The following is a 16,929-nucleotide window of genomic DNA, read 5'->3' as shown; positions in this document are numbered from 1 at the left end:
TATTAACCTATACGAAGATAATTATGTCAAAGTATGGAAGGAGGTAAAGAAAAATATGGAAACTGGGACCAAGCTACACCTCTCTCTATGGCGTAGAATCTCGGTGGTTAAGATGAACATACTCCCCAAAATGAGATTTTTATTTCAAACTGTACCAATATTATGGATGTGGGTGGCACTGTGGATTAAACCAGAGAGCCTAGGACTTGCCGATCAGAAGGTTGGCGGTTCAAATCCCCGCGATGGGTTGAGCTCCCGTTGCTTGGTCCCTGCTCCTGCCAACCTAGCAGTTCGAAAGCACGTCAAAGTGCAAGTAGATAAACTGGTACCACTCCGGTGGGAAGGTAAACGGCATTTCCGTGCGCTGCTCTGGTTCGCCAGAAGTGGCTTAGTCATGCTGGCCACATGACCTGGAAGCTGTATGCCGGCTCCCTCGGCCAATAAAGCAAGATGAGCGCCGCAACGCCAGAGTCGCCCATGCCTGGACCTAATGGTCAGGGGTCCCTTGACCTTTACCTTTATACCAATACTGGGGGGGGGGGATGAAATGTTTTCAAGAGCGGAAGAACGATATGGCGAAATTTATATGGAAGGGGGGAAAGACTGAGACTAAAATAAAAAGAGAGAGGAGGCTTCACACTTCCTGATTTAGAGTTATACCATGCAGCTGCAGGATTAGCAATGACAAACCTAGACAGCATCTTAAAAAGCAGAGACATCTAAAATCCTAAAATACCTAACAAAAAGGCTTCTGGTGTCTTTTTTTACAAAAGATATTTTCAACATTTTCTTCAACATTCTTCTTCAACATTCAGATGTGGTTTAGTCCTGCTGGCCACATGTCCCGGAAAGCCGTCTGTGGACAAACACCAGCTCCCTTGGCCTGGAAGCGAGATGAGCACCACACCCCATAGTCACCTTTGACTGGACTTAACCATCCAGGGGTCCTTTGTTGTTGTTTAGTTGTGTCCAACTCTTCATGACCCCCTGGACCAGAGCACGCCAGGCACTCTGTCTTCCACTGCCTCCCGCAGTTTGGTCAAACTCATGGTGGTAGCTTCGAGAACACTGTCCCACCTGTCGTCCCCTTCTCCTTGTGCCCTCCATCTTTCCCAACATCAGGGTCTTTTCCAGGGAGTCTTCTCTTCTCACGAGGTGGCCAAAGTCTTGGAGCCTCAGCTTCAGGATCTGTCCTTCCAGTGAGCACTCAGGGCTGATTTCCTTCAGAATGGAGAGGTTGGATCTTCTTGCAGTCCATGGGACTCTCAAGAGTCTCCTCCAGCACCAGAATTCAAAAGCGTCCATTCTTCAGCGATCAGCCTTCTTGATGGTCCAGCTATTTTTATTGTGTGGTCAGGGGCCACCCAGGCGCTCTTGCCTGGGAAAGAGAGGCAGAGAGAGGTTCAACTGACCGGAACCATCTCCAAACAAGCCCCGCTGAGCGTCAGCAGAACCCCCAAAGTTATGGGTCAGGAGATCCCCTGGTGTTATCCAAGCCATGGCTGCGTTTGTATTGTTCCAGCATTGCATTACCTCTTTTGATCAGGACGGGGAGAGACCCCCAGCACCAGAATTCAAAAGCATCCATTCTTTGGCAATCAGCCTTCTTGATGGTCCAGCTCTCACTTCCATACATCACTACTGGGAATACCATAGCTTTAACTATACGGACCTTTGTGGGCAAGGTGATATCTCTGCTTTTTAAGATGCTGTCTAGGTTTGTCATTGCTTTTCTCCCAAGAAGCAGGCGTCTTTTAATTTTGTGACTGCTGTCACCATCTGCAGTGATCATAGAGCCCAAGGAAAAAAAATCTCTCACTGCCTCCATTTCTTTCCCTCCTATTTGCCAGGAGGTGATGGGACTAGTGGCCAAGATCTTCATTTTTTTGATGTTGAGCTTCAGACCATATTTTGCGCTCTCCTCTTTCACCCTCATTAAAAGGTTCTTTAATTCCTCCTCACTTTCAGCCATCAAGGTTGTGTCATCTGCACCACTGTATAGGATTCAACAATATAGACTAGCTGGGCTAAGTAAAACCCATTGGAAATACCCTGCTCTGCATTCCGTTTCCCACATTTCTCAGGATACAGAACACACACCCCATTAAGTGCTAACGGCCTCCGCAAGAACCACAAAACGTCCGCGAAGAGTGTTTTCTTTTATCCCTGCTGCAAAAGAAACGTGATGCCAAGCCTGCCTTGCAGGAGTTGAGCCACCAGAGGTCGCATCTCTCCATACCTGTCCCTCTCCACATGGTCCACTTCTTCCAAGAAACTTTTCAGAGACTCCCAGCAACTGGAACCTTTTTCAGAGCAACAACAACAATCCAGCCCTTGGAGCTGCTTCTGACTTTCCCCTTTCTATGCCTGCCCCCTTCCCACTCCCCTCGGCTTCCCCAGGAGTGGCGAAGGCTAGCTGGAAAGCTGCCTGGGTCCTTCACTTTGACTGGAGAAAGGCTGGATGCAGAGTTTTGAGACAGCCACAGCTGGCAATCTGAAGCAGAGGAACATCAGGAGAACCCCACCACCACCATCCAAGATCTCTTGTTAGCCATGGAAGGGATGACTGCCCATGTCTAGAGAACTCTTGCTTTCCTTCTGGACTGGAAGGAGCTAACTGGCAAGAACTCTGTATTTTGAGATTTCCCTCTGCCTTCTCTAACCATATTGCATGGTGGGGATTAGGAGGGGCTGAAGAATCCAAGGCTGTCAAGAACCCTGCCATCAGGTGAGTAACTTAACTTACACCATGGTTGTTTCAAGGGCTGAGCAGGAGACACAGTTCTCCAGAGGGGTGGGGGTTGAGGGGGTGAGGACCTTTCTGCTCGCACTTGGGAGACCCTTTTTTGTTTAGTTGTTTAGTCATGTCCGCCTCTTTGTGACCCCCTGGACCAGAGCATGCCAGGCACTCCTGTCTTCCACTGCCTCACGCAGTTTGGTCAAACTCATGCTGGTAGCTTCAAGAACACTGTCCCACCATCTCGTCCTCTGTCGTCCCCTTCTCCTTGTGTCCTCCATCTTTCCCAATATCAGGGTCTTTTCCAGGGAGTCTTCTCTTCTCATGAGGTGGCCAAAGTCTTGGAGCCTCAGCTTCAGGATCTGTCCTTCCAGTGAGCACTCAGGGCTGATTTCCTTCAGAATGGAGAGGTTTGATCTTCTTGCAGTCCATGGGACTCTCAAGAGTCTCCTCCAGCACCAGAATTCAAAAGCATCAATTCTTCAGCGATCAGCCTTCTTTGTCCCAATAAATCTCTGCCACTGACTAGCCTTGGCGAACAGAGTAGTGTTTGTGTCCAGTTCTGGGCACCTCGGTTTGAGAAGGAGATTGCCAAGTTGGAAGGTGGGCAGAGGAGGGCAACCAAGGGTCTGGAAACCAAGCCTGATGAGGAGCGGTTGAAGGAACTGGGGATGTTTAGCATGAGAAAGAGGCTACAGAGAGGTGATATGATAGCCACCTTCACTATCTGAAGGGCATGGAAGATGGAGCGAGCTCGTTCTCTCCTGCTCTGGAGGGTAGGACCCGAACCCATGGCTTCAAGTTGCAAGAAAGGAGATTCCGACTCAACATCAGGAAAACTTTCTGATGATAAGAACTGTTCAACAGTGGAACGGGCTCCATTGGAAGGCGGTGGGTTCTCCTCCCTTGGAGGCTTTTAAGCCAAAGTTGGGTGGAACCTTCAGCTGAGATTCCTGCATTACATGGGTTTGGACTAGATGACCTTCGAGGTCCCTTCCAGCTCTACAGTTCTATGATTCTAACTAATTCTCACTTAAACCTATCTGTGAAATGGGAGCAATGTTGATCAACTTCACGCTTACTCACAGGGGATTTTTAATGGAAAACCCTGACCTTGTTCCTCTAGTGTGCCAGTGTGGTGTAGTGGTTAAGAGCAGTAGTCTCATAATCTGGTGAACCGGGTTCGCGTCTCCGCTTCTCCACCTGCAGCTGCTGGGTGACCTTGGGCCAGTCACACTTCTTTGAAGTCTCTCAGCCCCACTCACCTCACAGAGTGTTTGTTGTGGGGGAGGAAGGGAAAGGAGAATGTTTTTTTTTTTCTTTTTTTGGAAAGCCAGGCAGCGCCCGCGGGTCTCAAACCGCTGGAAGCGATTAGGGGATCCGTGCAATGCTTTGGTCGATGGAACCGCTGGGCTGAGCTGAGCTGGCTCGGGAAAGGAGAATGTTAGCTGCTTTGAAACTCCTTCGGGTAGTGATAAAGCGGGATATCAAATCCAAACTCTTCTTCTTCTTCTCCAGGCCCCCTTCATGTTTATGATCTTTCGGGGGCAAAAGTGCTTCCCCTCTTTGGAGTGGGAAAAGCTGCTTCTAAGGTGACAACCTGCAGCCCAACCTTCCTCTTGGCAAGTGAAGTGCCGTGAGAGAGAGGTGGAGATTTTGCAAACAAAATTGTTGTTGTCGTCCCACCCACCTCCCAATGCTCAATTTGGCAGAGAGCTGATCTCCCCCCCTCCCCCCCCCCCCCGTGCATCGCTTGAAATGATACCTTTTCCTGGAGAAAATCCAATCCCGTGAAAATTCAGTGCAACCTCCCATTAAATAGGGAAATATTGTTGCAGAGATACAACAGCTCAGATACCCAACTGTGGTTGGGTGATGGTCCAAAGGAAGTTGCGAGGTATCCAATATAAGTTGTGTAAGGAGAAATATATGAAATATTGCAAAATAGAGAAAGGGGAGAGATTTTAGTTATGAAATTTAAAGGTGATAGTGAAAGGAAGAAAAGTATATTTAAGTGAATAGATTGGAAAATTTTCAGACGTGATTGATGGAAGTCCAAAACTGTATAAGATGTAAAAGTATGTTTAATTATTTGAAAATGATATGTTTAAAACTAATTAAAAAATTATTTTAAAAGAGAGAGAGAGAGAATCTAATATATGCATTCATGTGACTTTTGATGTGGCTTGTCATGGTGGACTTTAATCTTTTGCTGGAAGCCGCCCAGAGTGGCTGGGGGAAACCAGCCAGATGGGCGGGGTAAAAATAATAAGTTATTGTTATTGTTATTGTTATGGAGGCTCCAGAAGCTGGACCAGGGAGGTGGGTCAGGAATGGGCTGGTTTGGAATCATAGAACTGTAGAGATAGAAGGGAAATTGTCCCATCCTCTTTTAAAGCCATGCAAATTGCTGGCCATCACCGTCTCTTGTGGGTGGGAGTTCCATAGTCTCCCCACGTGCTGCGTTAAGAAGGACTTCCTTTTCTCTCTTCTGGATCTCCCAGCGTCCAGCTTCACCGGTCGTCCAAGGGTTCTAGCACAATGAGAGAGGCAGAAAAACTTCTTTCCGCCCGCTGATTTATGAATCCTGGCGCACAGCCAAAAGAAGCGATTTACAGAGACCGTGACACACGCAATATAATGCGCAATCCTTTAAAAACAACAGGACACGCTTAAAGCAGCATGTCACAAAGGCAAGCTTGCGACATAGAAGTACCACCCCACCCCAGCAACTATAAACACACAAGAAATACACAGTTACTGGAAGGCAAATCCTGTTTCCTCAAGACAGATCTTTGCAAAATCAGCTGCGCTCGCTTTCAAGGAAGGATCAGAGGTCAGGGGGTGCCTGGTTTGCTTCTGCTGAGTCCAGATCTCCTTATTTGCTGCATATGTTTCATAGAATTGCAGAGTTGGGAGGGATCCGCGAGGGTCATCTAGTTCAACCCACTGCAATGCAGAAACTTGCCAACGTATATCTCGAACCCACGACCAGGAAATTAAAAGTCTCACGCTCTACAAACTGAGCTACCCCGCAGGGACATCTTTGTCAAAGGGAGATGAGTGCTGAACCCCACTTTCAGCGACAATCTTCTTCTTTCAGACCCAGGTATAAGATGAGCATAGGCAAACACCTCTGAAGTCCCACCACCCAAAGTACAATAGAACTTTCTTTGCATGTCTGGACCCCTTGGCAAGTCTGGTGATGGGATTAGGCTTTCTTTGGCCAACAATCAGCTCAGCAATTGTCGTCTCTGGGCACTTCCTATTGGGAAGTCCCTATTTTCCAAGGGGAAAATAGCTTTGGAATGGAGGAAACTGCCAAAGGAGTTGATTTTATGACTGTTAAAGCTAGCTAACTTCCCTGAGCTGTCAAGTCGAAAGGATACATTCAGGCATAATATTTGTAACATTTAACAACTTTAAAGATGTGCCCCCACCCCCGTAATTTCTGTAACAATATGCTAAAACCATTTTTGGTAATCTGCATACTATCCCTTGCTTTTTCCTGTAGGACTAATGGCAGTCGTTAACAGTCAGAGGTTCACCATACCCATTGAGTCAATCACCCATCTCCTGCTACCCTTCTAGGGGGAAAACCCCACCCCACCCTCCCACTATATATAAGGGTCTGGTGACTTCTGTTTCAGTGTATCTAAAGACATGTATAAGCACACAAAAGCTTATACAGTCATACCTCGGGTTACAGCCGCTTCAGGTTGTGTTTTTCCAGGTTGTGGACCACCAAAACCCGGAAGTACCTGAAGGGGTTACTTCTGGGTTTTCTGTGGCCGTGCATGCGCAGAAGTGCCGAATTGCAACCTGCTCGTGTGCAGATGTGGTTTGCGAACGCTGCTGGTTGCGAACGTGCATCCCACACAGATCACATTTGCAACCCATGCGTCCACTGTACACAGAACAAACTTCGTTGGTCTCTAAGGTGCTACTGGACAATTGTTTAATTATTTTTATTTATTTATTTGGAAATTCAAAGGGTAGCATCTAAAGGTGGTGGACTCTCCTTCATCGGAGGTTTTCAAACTAAAGTTGGCTGGGGCTCTTTAGCTGTGATTCCTGCATTGTGGGGGTTGGACTAGATGGCCTTTGGAGTGTCCCTTCCAGTTCTACAGTTCCGTGATTTTATGATTCCTGGCTTTCCACTAAAGTTGGGAGAAAAGGGGGAAAAACCCACCAGTGCCCTTTTGCCCTCCCCCACTCTCCTCCCCGTCCCCCTGCCCCCCCCCCCCCGGTGCCAGGGACAATTAACTTCTTTCTGGCTGGCAAGACAGATGGAAGTAGGCTGATCAGAGGCAGGGCACACTGGGCAGGGGGGGCATTTTCATCTCCCGGGGGCGAGAAAGCAACAGCCTCTCAAACATGAGTGTTAGCTGAAGTTGAAAGGAGCCAGGGATGAAAGGAACTTTGAGGTGGGGGAGAAAGAGAGAGGGGGGGGAGAGCAGAAGAATAAGGAGGAATAAGGGGAGGGGAGTGTGATGGCCTGGGACTGGGGCTCAGACTTGGAACTGGAGGCATCTCGGTCTGCACCAGATCCTTTGCCTCCGGCATCACCTTAACCAAGTCTGGGGCCTGATTCTGAAGAGTCCCAGTCTGCACAGGTTCCCTAGCTGGGCCGAGTCAGGGGCCTGAGCCTGCCCTGGCTCCAGATGCGGGGATGACCTCGTTGCCTCCAGCTGGGCCATCTCTTACAGCTGCTCCACTACCGGTTGGGTCAGGGGAGGCTGAGGCGGCCTCTGGGTCTAGTAACCCACCAACATCTCCCGAGCTGCAGAGACTGAGTGGGAGGGCGTTTCACAGGGCAGGTGCCACCACCGAGAAGGCCTGGTTCCCTGTAACCTCACTTCTCACAGTGAGGGAACCACCAGAAGGCCCTCAGAGCTGGACCTCAGTGTCCGGGCAGAATGATGGGGGTGGAGACGCTCCTTCAAGGAGGCTCATCTATTGTATGCTTCCGTGAAGGTCACAACAGATCATTGTTCTTATCCATTCTCTCTATCTGCATTTCATAGAATCCCTCATCTTTGGTATCAGGGAACATTTCCCTATGCAGCATCATTCTAAATATAACCAGGTTTTTCTTGATGAACCCTTGTCTCCTAGATATAAACATTCCCATTCTTCTTTCACCATCTTTTTAGGTTCACCTCCTATTGCATCTGTCAGCTTTGCGAGCTCCAAGTACCCGCACAACTACCCATCCATCTTCACACGACACTGTCAAAGTGTTGACTGTAAGCTTCCCGGGGCAAAGATCCGTTCCGCTGTTCTCCGTTTGTTTTTCCCAAAAGTGCCTTGCTCCGTCGATCACCGCACGTCTTCTGGCCTTGCAGAGAACAGGCCCGTCCCCCGAGATAGGAGAGGAGGGTCTGGGCTCTGGCCTAGTTGGGAGGCATCCAGAGTTGTTGTCCATCTGGTTTGAGGCTGGGTTTGGCAGCCCTCCCTCTCTGTCAAAGCAGTTGCCCTTTTGCTAAGTTGGGGGCAGATCAGCGACCAGCCAATTCTGGCATCAGCTGACCAAGCCGAACAAACAGGCTGGTCGATCCATTCCAGTTTCTATTTTCCTCCCGGTTTCAGCAATTTCCCGTTCACCACATGCCTGCATCAAAAAAAGTCGTCGTGGAAATTCATTAGCATTATTGTGCAGATTTCTACTCGTGGTCAAATTTCTGAGCGCAGTTTTGACTAACGCACACCTATATGCAAGCAGTCTCCCCTAATTTGTTTGTGTGTGTGTTATTTTTTAGCCTGCAAACTCCCCCGATGAATGTATTTCTGTACAGTGGTACCTCGGGTTACATACACTTCAGGTTACATACGCTTCAGGTTACAGACTCCACTACCCAAAAATAGTGCTTCAAGTTAAGAACTTTGCTTCAGGATGAAAACAGAAATCGTGCTCCGGCGGCGCGGCGGCAGCAGGAGGCCCCATTAGCTAAAGTGGTGCTTCAGGTTAAGAACACTTTCAGGTTAAGTACGGACCTCCAGAACGAATTAAGTACTTAACCCGAGGTACCACTGTATATGGTTTTGGTGGGGTTTTTGGTTTTTTGCTTGGAGAACTGCATTGCAAAATTCGGAGGAGTGCAGACTTTGAAGGAAAGCTGCTTTGTTTTCCAGTGTGCAAATTCTTGTTGCATGTTTGGATTAGGTTGATTCACATTAAAATTTCTCCCCCCATCCCTATGGGACTCTGAGTGCTGAGGTGAAGGTAAAAGATAAAGCACCCCTGGATGGTTAAGTCCAGTCAAAGGCAACTATGGGGTTGCGCACTCATCTCGCTTTCAGGCCGAGGGAGCCACTGTTTGTCCACAGACGGCTTTCCGGGTCATGTGGCCAGCAGGACTAAACCGCTTCTGGCACAACGGGACATCGTGACAGAAGCCAGAGCGCATGGAAATGCTGTTTACCTTCCTGCCGCAGCCATACCTATTTATCTACTTGAACTGGTGTGCTTTCGAACTGCTAGGTTGGCAGGAACTGGGACAGAGCAATGGGAGCTCACCCCGTTGCAGGGATTTGAACTGCCGACCTTCTGATCGGCAAGCCCAAGAGGCTCAGTGGTTTAGACCACAGCGCCACCAGGCAACCCATACCAATGGGGAGGCCCATAGCTGCATAACAGAGCCTGTGCTTCAATCCCAGGGTGGTTTAATCATAGAACAGTAGAATTGGTAGAGATCTCCAAAGGTCATCTAGTCCAACCCCCTGTAACGTAGGATGTGGGTGGAGCTGTGGTCTAAACCACTGAGCATCTTGGGCTTGCCGATCAGAAGGTTGGCGGTTCAAATCCCCGCCACAGGTTGAGCTCCCATTACTCTGTCCCAGCTTCTGCCAACCTAGCAGTTCGAAAGCATGCCAGTGCAAGTAGATAAATAAGTACCACTCCGGTGGGATGGTAAGTGGCATTTCCGTGTGCTCTGGTTTCCATCACGGTATTCTGTTGTGCCAGAAGCAGTTTAGTCATGCTGACCACATGACCCTGAAAGCTGTCTGCGGCTCAGTTGGCCTGAAAACAAGATGAGTGCTGCAACCCATTAGCCACCTGGCTGGACTTAACTGTCCAGGGTCCTTTACCATTTTTTTTACCTTAATGAAGGAATCTCAACTAAAGCATCTATGACAGATGGCCATCCGACCTCTGATTTGAAACCTCCAAGGAAGGAGAGCCCACAGTCTCCTGAGGGAGACCATTCAACTATCGAACAGCTCTTAATGTCAGAAAGTTCTTCTTGATTTTGAGTTGGAATCTCCTTCCTTGTAACTTGAAGCCATGGGTTCAAGTCCTACCCCACAGAGCAGAAGAAAACATGCTTGTTCCCTCTTCCGTGGTTCAGCCCTTGAGGTATTGGAAGATGGTTCTCATATCTCCTCTCAGTCTCCTCTTTCCCAGGCTAAACGTCCCCAGCTCCTTCAACCGTTCCTCATCAGGCTTGGTTTCCAGACCCTTCATCGTCTTGATCTCCCAGTAGTTCAAACTTCTCAATCTCCTGAGATGCCACCTTCTGCATGCAAGTTCTGCTGCTGAGCTAGGATGATGCTTCCCCCATTTTCCTGACTGGATTCTTCTGTGTGTCTCCCGCAGGTGGAAAGATGGAGAACAAAGCCATGTACCTCCATACCTTTGGCGAGAGAGAGAATGGGTCCGTCTTCGAGGAGCAGTTTGATGGAAAGAACCTCTCCAAGCTGAACCTCTGTGATGATGGTAAGTGATGGGTTCAAGGCAGTAGGGACCTCCGTGCGAGATCTTCTTTGCTTTGAGGGTTCAAGGAACAAGGATGGCTGAATGGGAACAGCTGTGGAAAAGAGATATCAAATTTACTGCATGCTATAATTTAAGAGTGGTGCTGTGGTCTAAACCACAGAGCCTAGGACTTGCCAATCAGAAGGTGGGCGGTTCGAATCCCTGCGATGAGGTGAGCTCCCGTTGCTCGGTCCCTGCTCCTGCCAACCTAGCAGTTCAAAAGCACGTCAAAGTGCAAGTAGATAAATAGGAACCACTCCAGCGGGAAGGTAAACGGCGTTTCCGTGCGCTGCTCTGGTTCTCCAGAAGCGGCTTAGTCATGCTGGCCACATGACCCAGAAGCTGTACGCCAGCTCCCTTGGCCAATAAAGCGAGATGAGCGCCGCAGCCCCAGAGTTGGTCACGACAGAACCTAATGGTCAGGGGCCCTTTACCTTTATAATTTAAGAGAGAATGTAATGAAAATGCAATACAGGTGGTACCTGACCCCGGCCAGATTGCAAAAATGTACAAAAACTGTAGTGATGTCTGTTGGAGATGCAACAAAGGGGCACGAACCTTTCTACATATGTGATGGGAGTGCAAAGAGATAGTGGGATTCTGGGAAAATATCTATAATGAACTGAAAAAGATGTTTAGATTTTCATTTGGGGGGAAAAACAGAATCCTTTCTCCTAGGTATCATGTCAGAGGAAATAAAAAGAATGGTCAGACCAATATTTATGTATGCAGTTATGGCGGCAAGGTTATTGATTGCCAAAAATTGGAAAAGCAGCAGCTTCCCAACTAAAACAGACTGGTTATCTAAAATGATGGAATACTTCCATTTTGCCGAACTAACAGGGAGGATAAGAGGAGATATGGTACAAAAAGTGAATAAGGAGTGGGCTATCTTTAAGGAATACATCAAAGTTTAAGTGGAAAAAGTAGAATTTCTGACAGCTATTGAGTGAATCCAGAAAATGATTAGGGTGAAAGGAGAGTGAAGTCAAGATAGAAGAAGAGATTAAAGAAACAATGAAATGTGTTTAAGCTAGTTGGAAAAATAAAGTAGCGTAACAAGAATGGCTGGGAGTCAATTCTCTTGGTGGGTGTCCGTGTGATGGTAGGTGTGTTGATATGTACAGTATAGGTAGGTATTATATAGAGTAAGGTAGGTATGTTTTATGTTATGAAAATAAAGTAGTGTGTTGTGTACAGTGGTACCTCGGGTTAAGTACTTAATTCGTCCCGGAGGTCCGTTCTTAACCTGAAACTGTTCTTAACCTGAAGCACCGCTTTAGCTAATGGGGCCTCCCGCTGCTGCTGCGCCGCCAGAGCACGATTTCTGTTCTCACCCTAAGCAAAGTTCTTAACCTGAAGTACTATTTCTGGGTTAGTGGAGTCTGTAACCTGAAGTGTATGTAACCTGAAGCGTATGTAACCTGAAGCGTATATAACCTGAGGTACCACTGTATTGTGTAAATGTATATGTATGTGTTTTATATGTTAATAAAATTTAAATAATAAAAAAGGAACAGGGGTGGCTAAGTAATTCAGTTTTTCCAATTCCCAATACAAACTGGCCTGATCCAAGGTTTTTAAGCCGATGTTGGATGGGCATCTGTCAGCGATTCTTTGAGATTCCTGCATTTCAGGGGGTTGGACTAGATCAGTGTTTCCCAACCTTGGGCCTCCAGCTGTTTTTGAACTACAATTCCCATCATCCCTGACCACTGGTCTTGCTAGCTAGGGATGATGGGAGTTGTAGTCCAAAAACAGCTGGAGGCCCAAGGTTGGGAAACACTGGACTAGATGTCTCTGGTGGTCCCATCCAACTCTATGATTCTATGAAAAGTGTGACTCAGAATTCAATTGTCCATCAGGTCACCCTCTTCTCCAAATTTTCTGACACACCTCTAGGCTCACAAAACACATCTCTACATTTACATTTAAATGTCTGCTGAAATGCAACTTGGTGTGTGTGTGAGGATTTATAAAAGGCTCACGCAGTACCTCACACCAGCTTGCCCTGGCTCCCTTTTAGGATTGGGTTAACCACTAAAATAATATCTACATTAGTGTGATTATCAAAGCAAGAGTCTTTATTTATTTAGCTGCAAAACATTTCTACTTCTGCCTTCCTCAGCTGCTCTGATTTTTTAAAAAATCATTTTTATTGGATCGGCTGATCATAGAATCACAGAACTGTAGAGCTGGGGGACCCTCAGAGATCCTCTAGTCCAACCCCCTGCAATGCAGAGAATCTCTGACTGATGGCCATCCAACCTCTGCTTAAAAACCTCCAATGGGAGAAGGTCCACCACCTTGCGAAGGCAGAAGCTGAAATATATAAATAAAGCCATCAATAAAAAAAGAAAAACCCTAATGTTTGTTAATCACAGACGCTCACACTTTAAATGTTGGAACAGAACAGGCTTATCAGCCTGGAAATAGACTGATTTCCCCCATTGACTATATAGGTGTGGACAGATATATCCGAGTCGAATGTGCTCCCAAACTTGGCACATGATTTTGCCTCCTGTGGCAATGAGTTCCATAGTTCAGTCATGAAGAAGTGCTCCCTTCTGTCTCCCCCATTCATCTGCCAACCTGTTTCAGGACTGGTTCTCCTGGCATGGAAATGACCCCCAATATCTTCCTTGGCATAGGAGGGGGCCTGCCCATCCTGGGGATAGGTATCAAGTGGGGGTCTCTTGTCCCAGAACAGATGCCCATTCCAGCTTGCAAACTGAACTGTGCCTTTTGAGATTGATTGGAAGTTAAGTGACGGTGTGTGTGTGTGTGTGTGTGTGTGTGTGTGTACTTCAGGACACTACCTGGCTCTCTAAAATTTAGTTACTGCATCCATAAACTGCCCTTTTCACTTTACAACCTAAGTGGATATTCTATATTACAGAATGTCTTCCCTCAATAGTGATGTTACTAATGCTTCTTCCTTAATCATACATTTAAGAGGTCCAGAATATGTTGGCATAAAGATCCATATTACCTTCAGTAGCTAAATCCGGCCCCACACACATGGGATGCCATTTTGTGCAATGAAATTCTGTTGGATCCATTGGGCTGCAAAGTTCATATGAGATTGATTGGAAGTTAAGTGACGGTGTGGTTGTGTGTGTGTGTGTGTGTGTGTGTGTTTGTGTGTGTACTTCAGGACAAAAGAAAGGCACAAAAACAACCACTTCGCGTACACACTGATCTGCACGATCTGAAGCAGCTGTGGAAGGGGTTTGGTGGCTGAAATATACTTGGAGTCGAGAGTGGATTTCATGCTCTTTATTCAGCTCATAGTGGTGAGGAGGAGGAATGGAAGTTCCCCCAGAATGTCTGCTTTATATACATTATTTACACAATGGGCCCCATGTGATTGGCTAATTCCAGGATTCACCTGTAGGCCAATCAGGTTGCGGATTCACTTCCACCTGGAGCTGGATTGGGTGGCTCCTGTGGACCAATCAGACTGGTGCATTCTGGACCCTATTCAACTCAGTACATAACACCGGTTGTGCTGGACAACTCACTGAAAACATCCCTCTTGTTTGCTGTGGCAGTGAGGAGATGTTCATGATCCCAGAGCCCAGATGCATCAGTCCGTTGTAGAATCTTTCATTTTCTCATTTTTCCTGAGGTTAACTTTGATCTCTTTCCTTGTCCTTTGAATCCACTGGATTGGGGCCTCCCCTCCAGAGCACCAGAAACCAAGCTTGCTCCATCTCCCACGGAGCAGCCCCTAGATATTTGAACACGGCTACATTTGCAGGTTGAAATCTTGCTGCGGTCCCCCACTTTCCGTACGGAAGTGGATAAGTTCCTCTGCACAGCTGCAGCCGGCCTCAGAAAGGGAGCGGCTGTTTCTGGGGTCCACGCCAAGCCCCCTAGCGCTCGCCAAGGGCCTGATATAAGTGTTAATGTCAGAAAAAAATAATGTAACTGTCCTTATTATGAAACCTCCGCTTCCATCTGTTTGGCTGGCGAGAGAGACCGAGCGCTGTAAATTGATGCTAAGAACAGGCCAGTAATTAAATGCATATTGGACCAGCGCTGGGGAGAGGCAGTGAGCAGTAATCTCACGACTTAGCCACCTCTCCAAAAATATAAATAAAAAAGCCATAATTTATTTTTTTTACAGCACTGTGTTTTCTTTGGGGACTCAGCGTTGAATTTGCCAACCAAAGGGTGACCTCAATGTTTTATTGCTCCAGAGAGCAGCCACAACCCTCCGTAATGCGGTTATGTGAACCCGGGTGCCTTTCTCGATTCTTAACCCTTTAGAAGTAGGAAACATTTGTGTGCTGTAAAAGTGGAGACCGGCAGCTTTTCCTAAGGGGGAGGACAGAAGTTTGAGAGGAGGAGACTTTCCAACGAAGGAAGATTGGCAACAAAAACTGATGGAGTTTGCAGAAATGGCGAACCTTACCAGAAGATTAAGAAATCAAGGAGAGAGATGTTTTCATATAGAATGGGGAGAATTTATTGACTATCTGAAGGTTTATTGTAAACAACTTAAATCACTAATATAAAAACGTGCAGTGAGAATAACCTAATTAGAACCTAAAGGATGAACAGTAAATAGATATGAACTGGATATGCAATGTGGAAAGTTATAACATCAGTAACCACATTGAGTCAATCACCCATCTCCTACTAAACTCCTGAGAAAAACTCCACACTCCCACTATATATAAGGATCTGGTGACTTCTCTTTCAGTGTATCTGAAGAAGTGTGCACGCACACAAAAGATAATACCAAGAAAAAACTTAGTTGGTCTCTAAGGTGCTATTGGACATTTTTTTAAAAAAATTATATATAAGTAACAAGAAGAAGAGGGACGCGGGTGGCGCTGCGGGTAAAACCTCAGTGCCTAGGGCTTGCCGATCGAAAGGTCGGTGGTTGGAATCCCCGCGGTGGGGTGCGCTCCCACTGCTCCGTCCCAGCGCCTGCCAACCTAGCAGTTCGAAAGCACCCCCGGGTGCAAGTAGATAAATAGGGACCGTTTACTAGCGGGAAGGTAAACGGCATTCCGTGTGCTGCGCTGGCTCACCAGATGCAGCTTGTCACGCTGGCCACGTGACCCGGAAGTGTCTGCGGACAGCGCTGGCTCCCAGCCTCTAGAGTGAGATGAGCGCACAACCCTAGAGTCTGTCAAGACTGGCCCGTACGGGCAGGGGTACCTTTACCTTTACCTTTAAGAAGAAGAAGAAGAAGAGTTTGGATTTGATATCCCGCCTTTCACTCCCTTTAAGGAGTCTCAAAGCGGCTAACATTCTCCTTTCCCTTCCTCCCCCACAACAAACACTCTGTGAGGTGAGTGGGGCTGAGAGACTTCAGAGAAGTGTGACTAGCCCAAGGTCACCCAGCAGCTGCAGTGGAGGAGCAGGGAGGCGAACCCGGTTCCCCAGATTACAAGTCCACCGCTCTTCACCACTACACCACACTGGTGTACAGTACAGTAGTACCTCGGGTGAAAGTACTTAATTCGTTCCAGAGGTCCGTTCTTAACCTGAAACTGTTCTTAACCTGAAGCATCACTTTAGCTAATGGGGCCTCCCGCTGCTGCTGCACCGCCGGAACACGATTTCTGTTCTCATCCTGAAGCAAAGTTCTTAACCCGAGGTAATATTTCTGGGTTAGCGGAGTCTGTAACCTGAAGCCTCTGTAACCTGAAGCGTATGTAACCTGAAGTGTATGTAACCCGAGGTACCACTGTAACCACAGAAAGTGGAGGAGTGGATGACTGGATGTCTTAATTGGATGCGTCAATTTAGATTTGTGATTCAACTGTAAAATCTGAAAATGAAAAATAAAATACAGTCATACCTCGGGTTAAATGTGCTTCAGGTTGAGCGCTTTCGGGTTGCGCTCCGCGGCGACCCAGAAGTAACTGAACGTGTTACTTATGGGTTTCACCGCTCGCGCATGCGCAGATGCTCAAAATGACGTCACGCGCATGCGAGGAAGCGGCGAATCGCGACCTGTGCACGCGCAGATGTGGGTTGCATTTGCTTCTGGATGCGAACGGGGCTCTGGAACGGATCCCGTTTGCATCCAGAGGTACCACTGTAACTTTTAAAAGAGAGATAATAGGAGGAGACTTGGTGGAAGAATGTAAAATCCACAGCCTGGAAAAAGGAACAGAGAACCGTGTCATTAGAACTTGTGAACTTCCAGCACTGGAAACTGCAGGACACGATGATGATGATGATGATTCCACTTTTTGTTCTTGACGGGGATTCCAGGCAGCTTACCACCAAATTTTTATTTCATCCCATACATTCATGGAAGGCGTTGTACACAACCCCTTCCCTCACACATTTTTCTTCTTCACAACAACCCTGCAAAGTAGGTAAGGCAGAGAGGTTGCCGTTTGCTCAGTGTGACCAATGTCAATGTGCAGACAACGTTCAGGAGATCAAAAGAGGAAGGTGTGGG

The 16,929-nt window shown here is 47.4% G+C and overlaps 1 protein-coding gene across 2 annotated transcripts in view; it reads left to right on the top strand.

Annotated features, from left to right (window-relative positions):
* The first annotated feature begins 2,289 nt into the window (after positions 1–2,289).
* The window catches only part of SCARA5 (scavenger receptor class A member 5), a 98,101-nt gene continuing 83,461 nt past the window's right edge, over positions 2,290–16,929 (top strand). The window contains exons 1-2 of one of the 2 annotated variants that reach the window (XM_028725275.2): positions 2,290–2,728; positions 10,338–10,457. In XM_028725275.2, coding sequence (XP_028581108.2) covers positions 10,346–10,457 — 112 coding nt within the window. In that variant the 5' untranslated portion in view covers positions 2,290–2,728; positions 10,338–10,345. Of the gene's footprint in view, positions 2,729–7,964; positions 7,987–10,337; positions 10,458–16,929 lie in introns of those variants that run through there. The other variant, XM_077925365.1, reaches the window with a different exon arrangement.

This window comes from Podarcis muralis, chromosome 3 (genome assembly GCF_964188315.1).
Source record: "Podarcis muralis chromosome 3, rPodMur119.hap1.1, whole genome shotgun sequence".
Taxonomy (NCBI): Eukaryota; Metazoa; Chordata; class Lepidosauria; order Squamata; family Lacertidae; genus Podarcis; species Podarcis muralis.
This window is presented reverse-complemented; position numbering and strand designations above follow the sequence as displayed.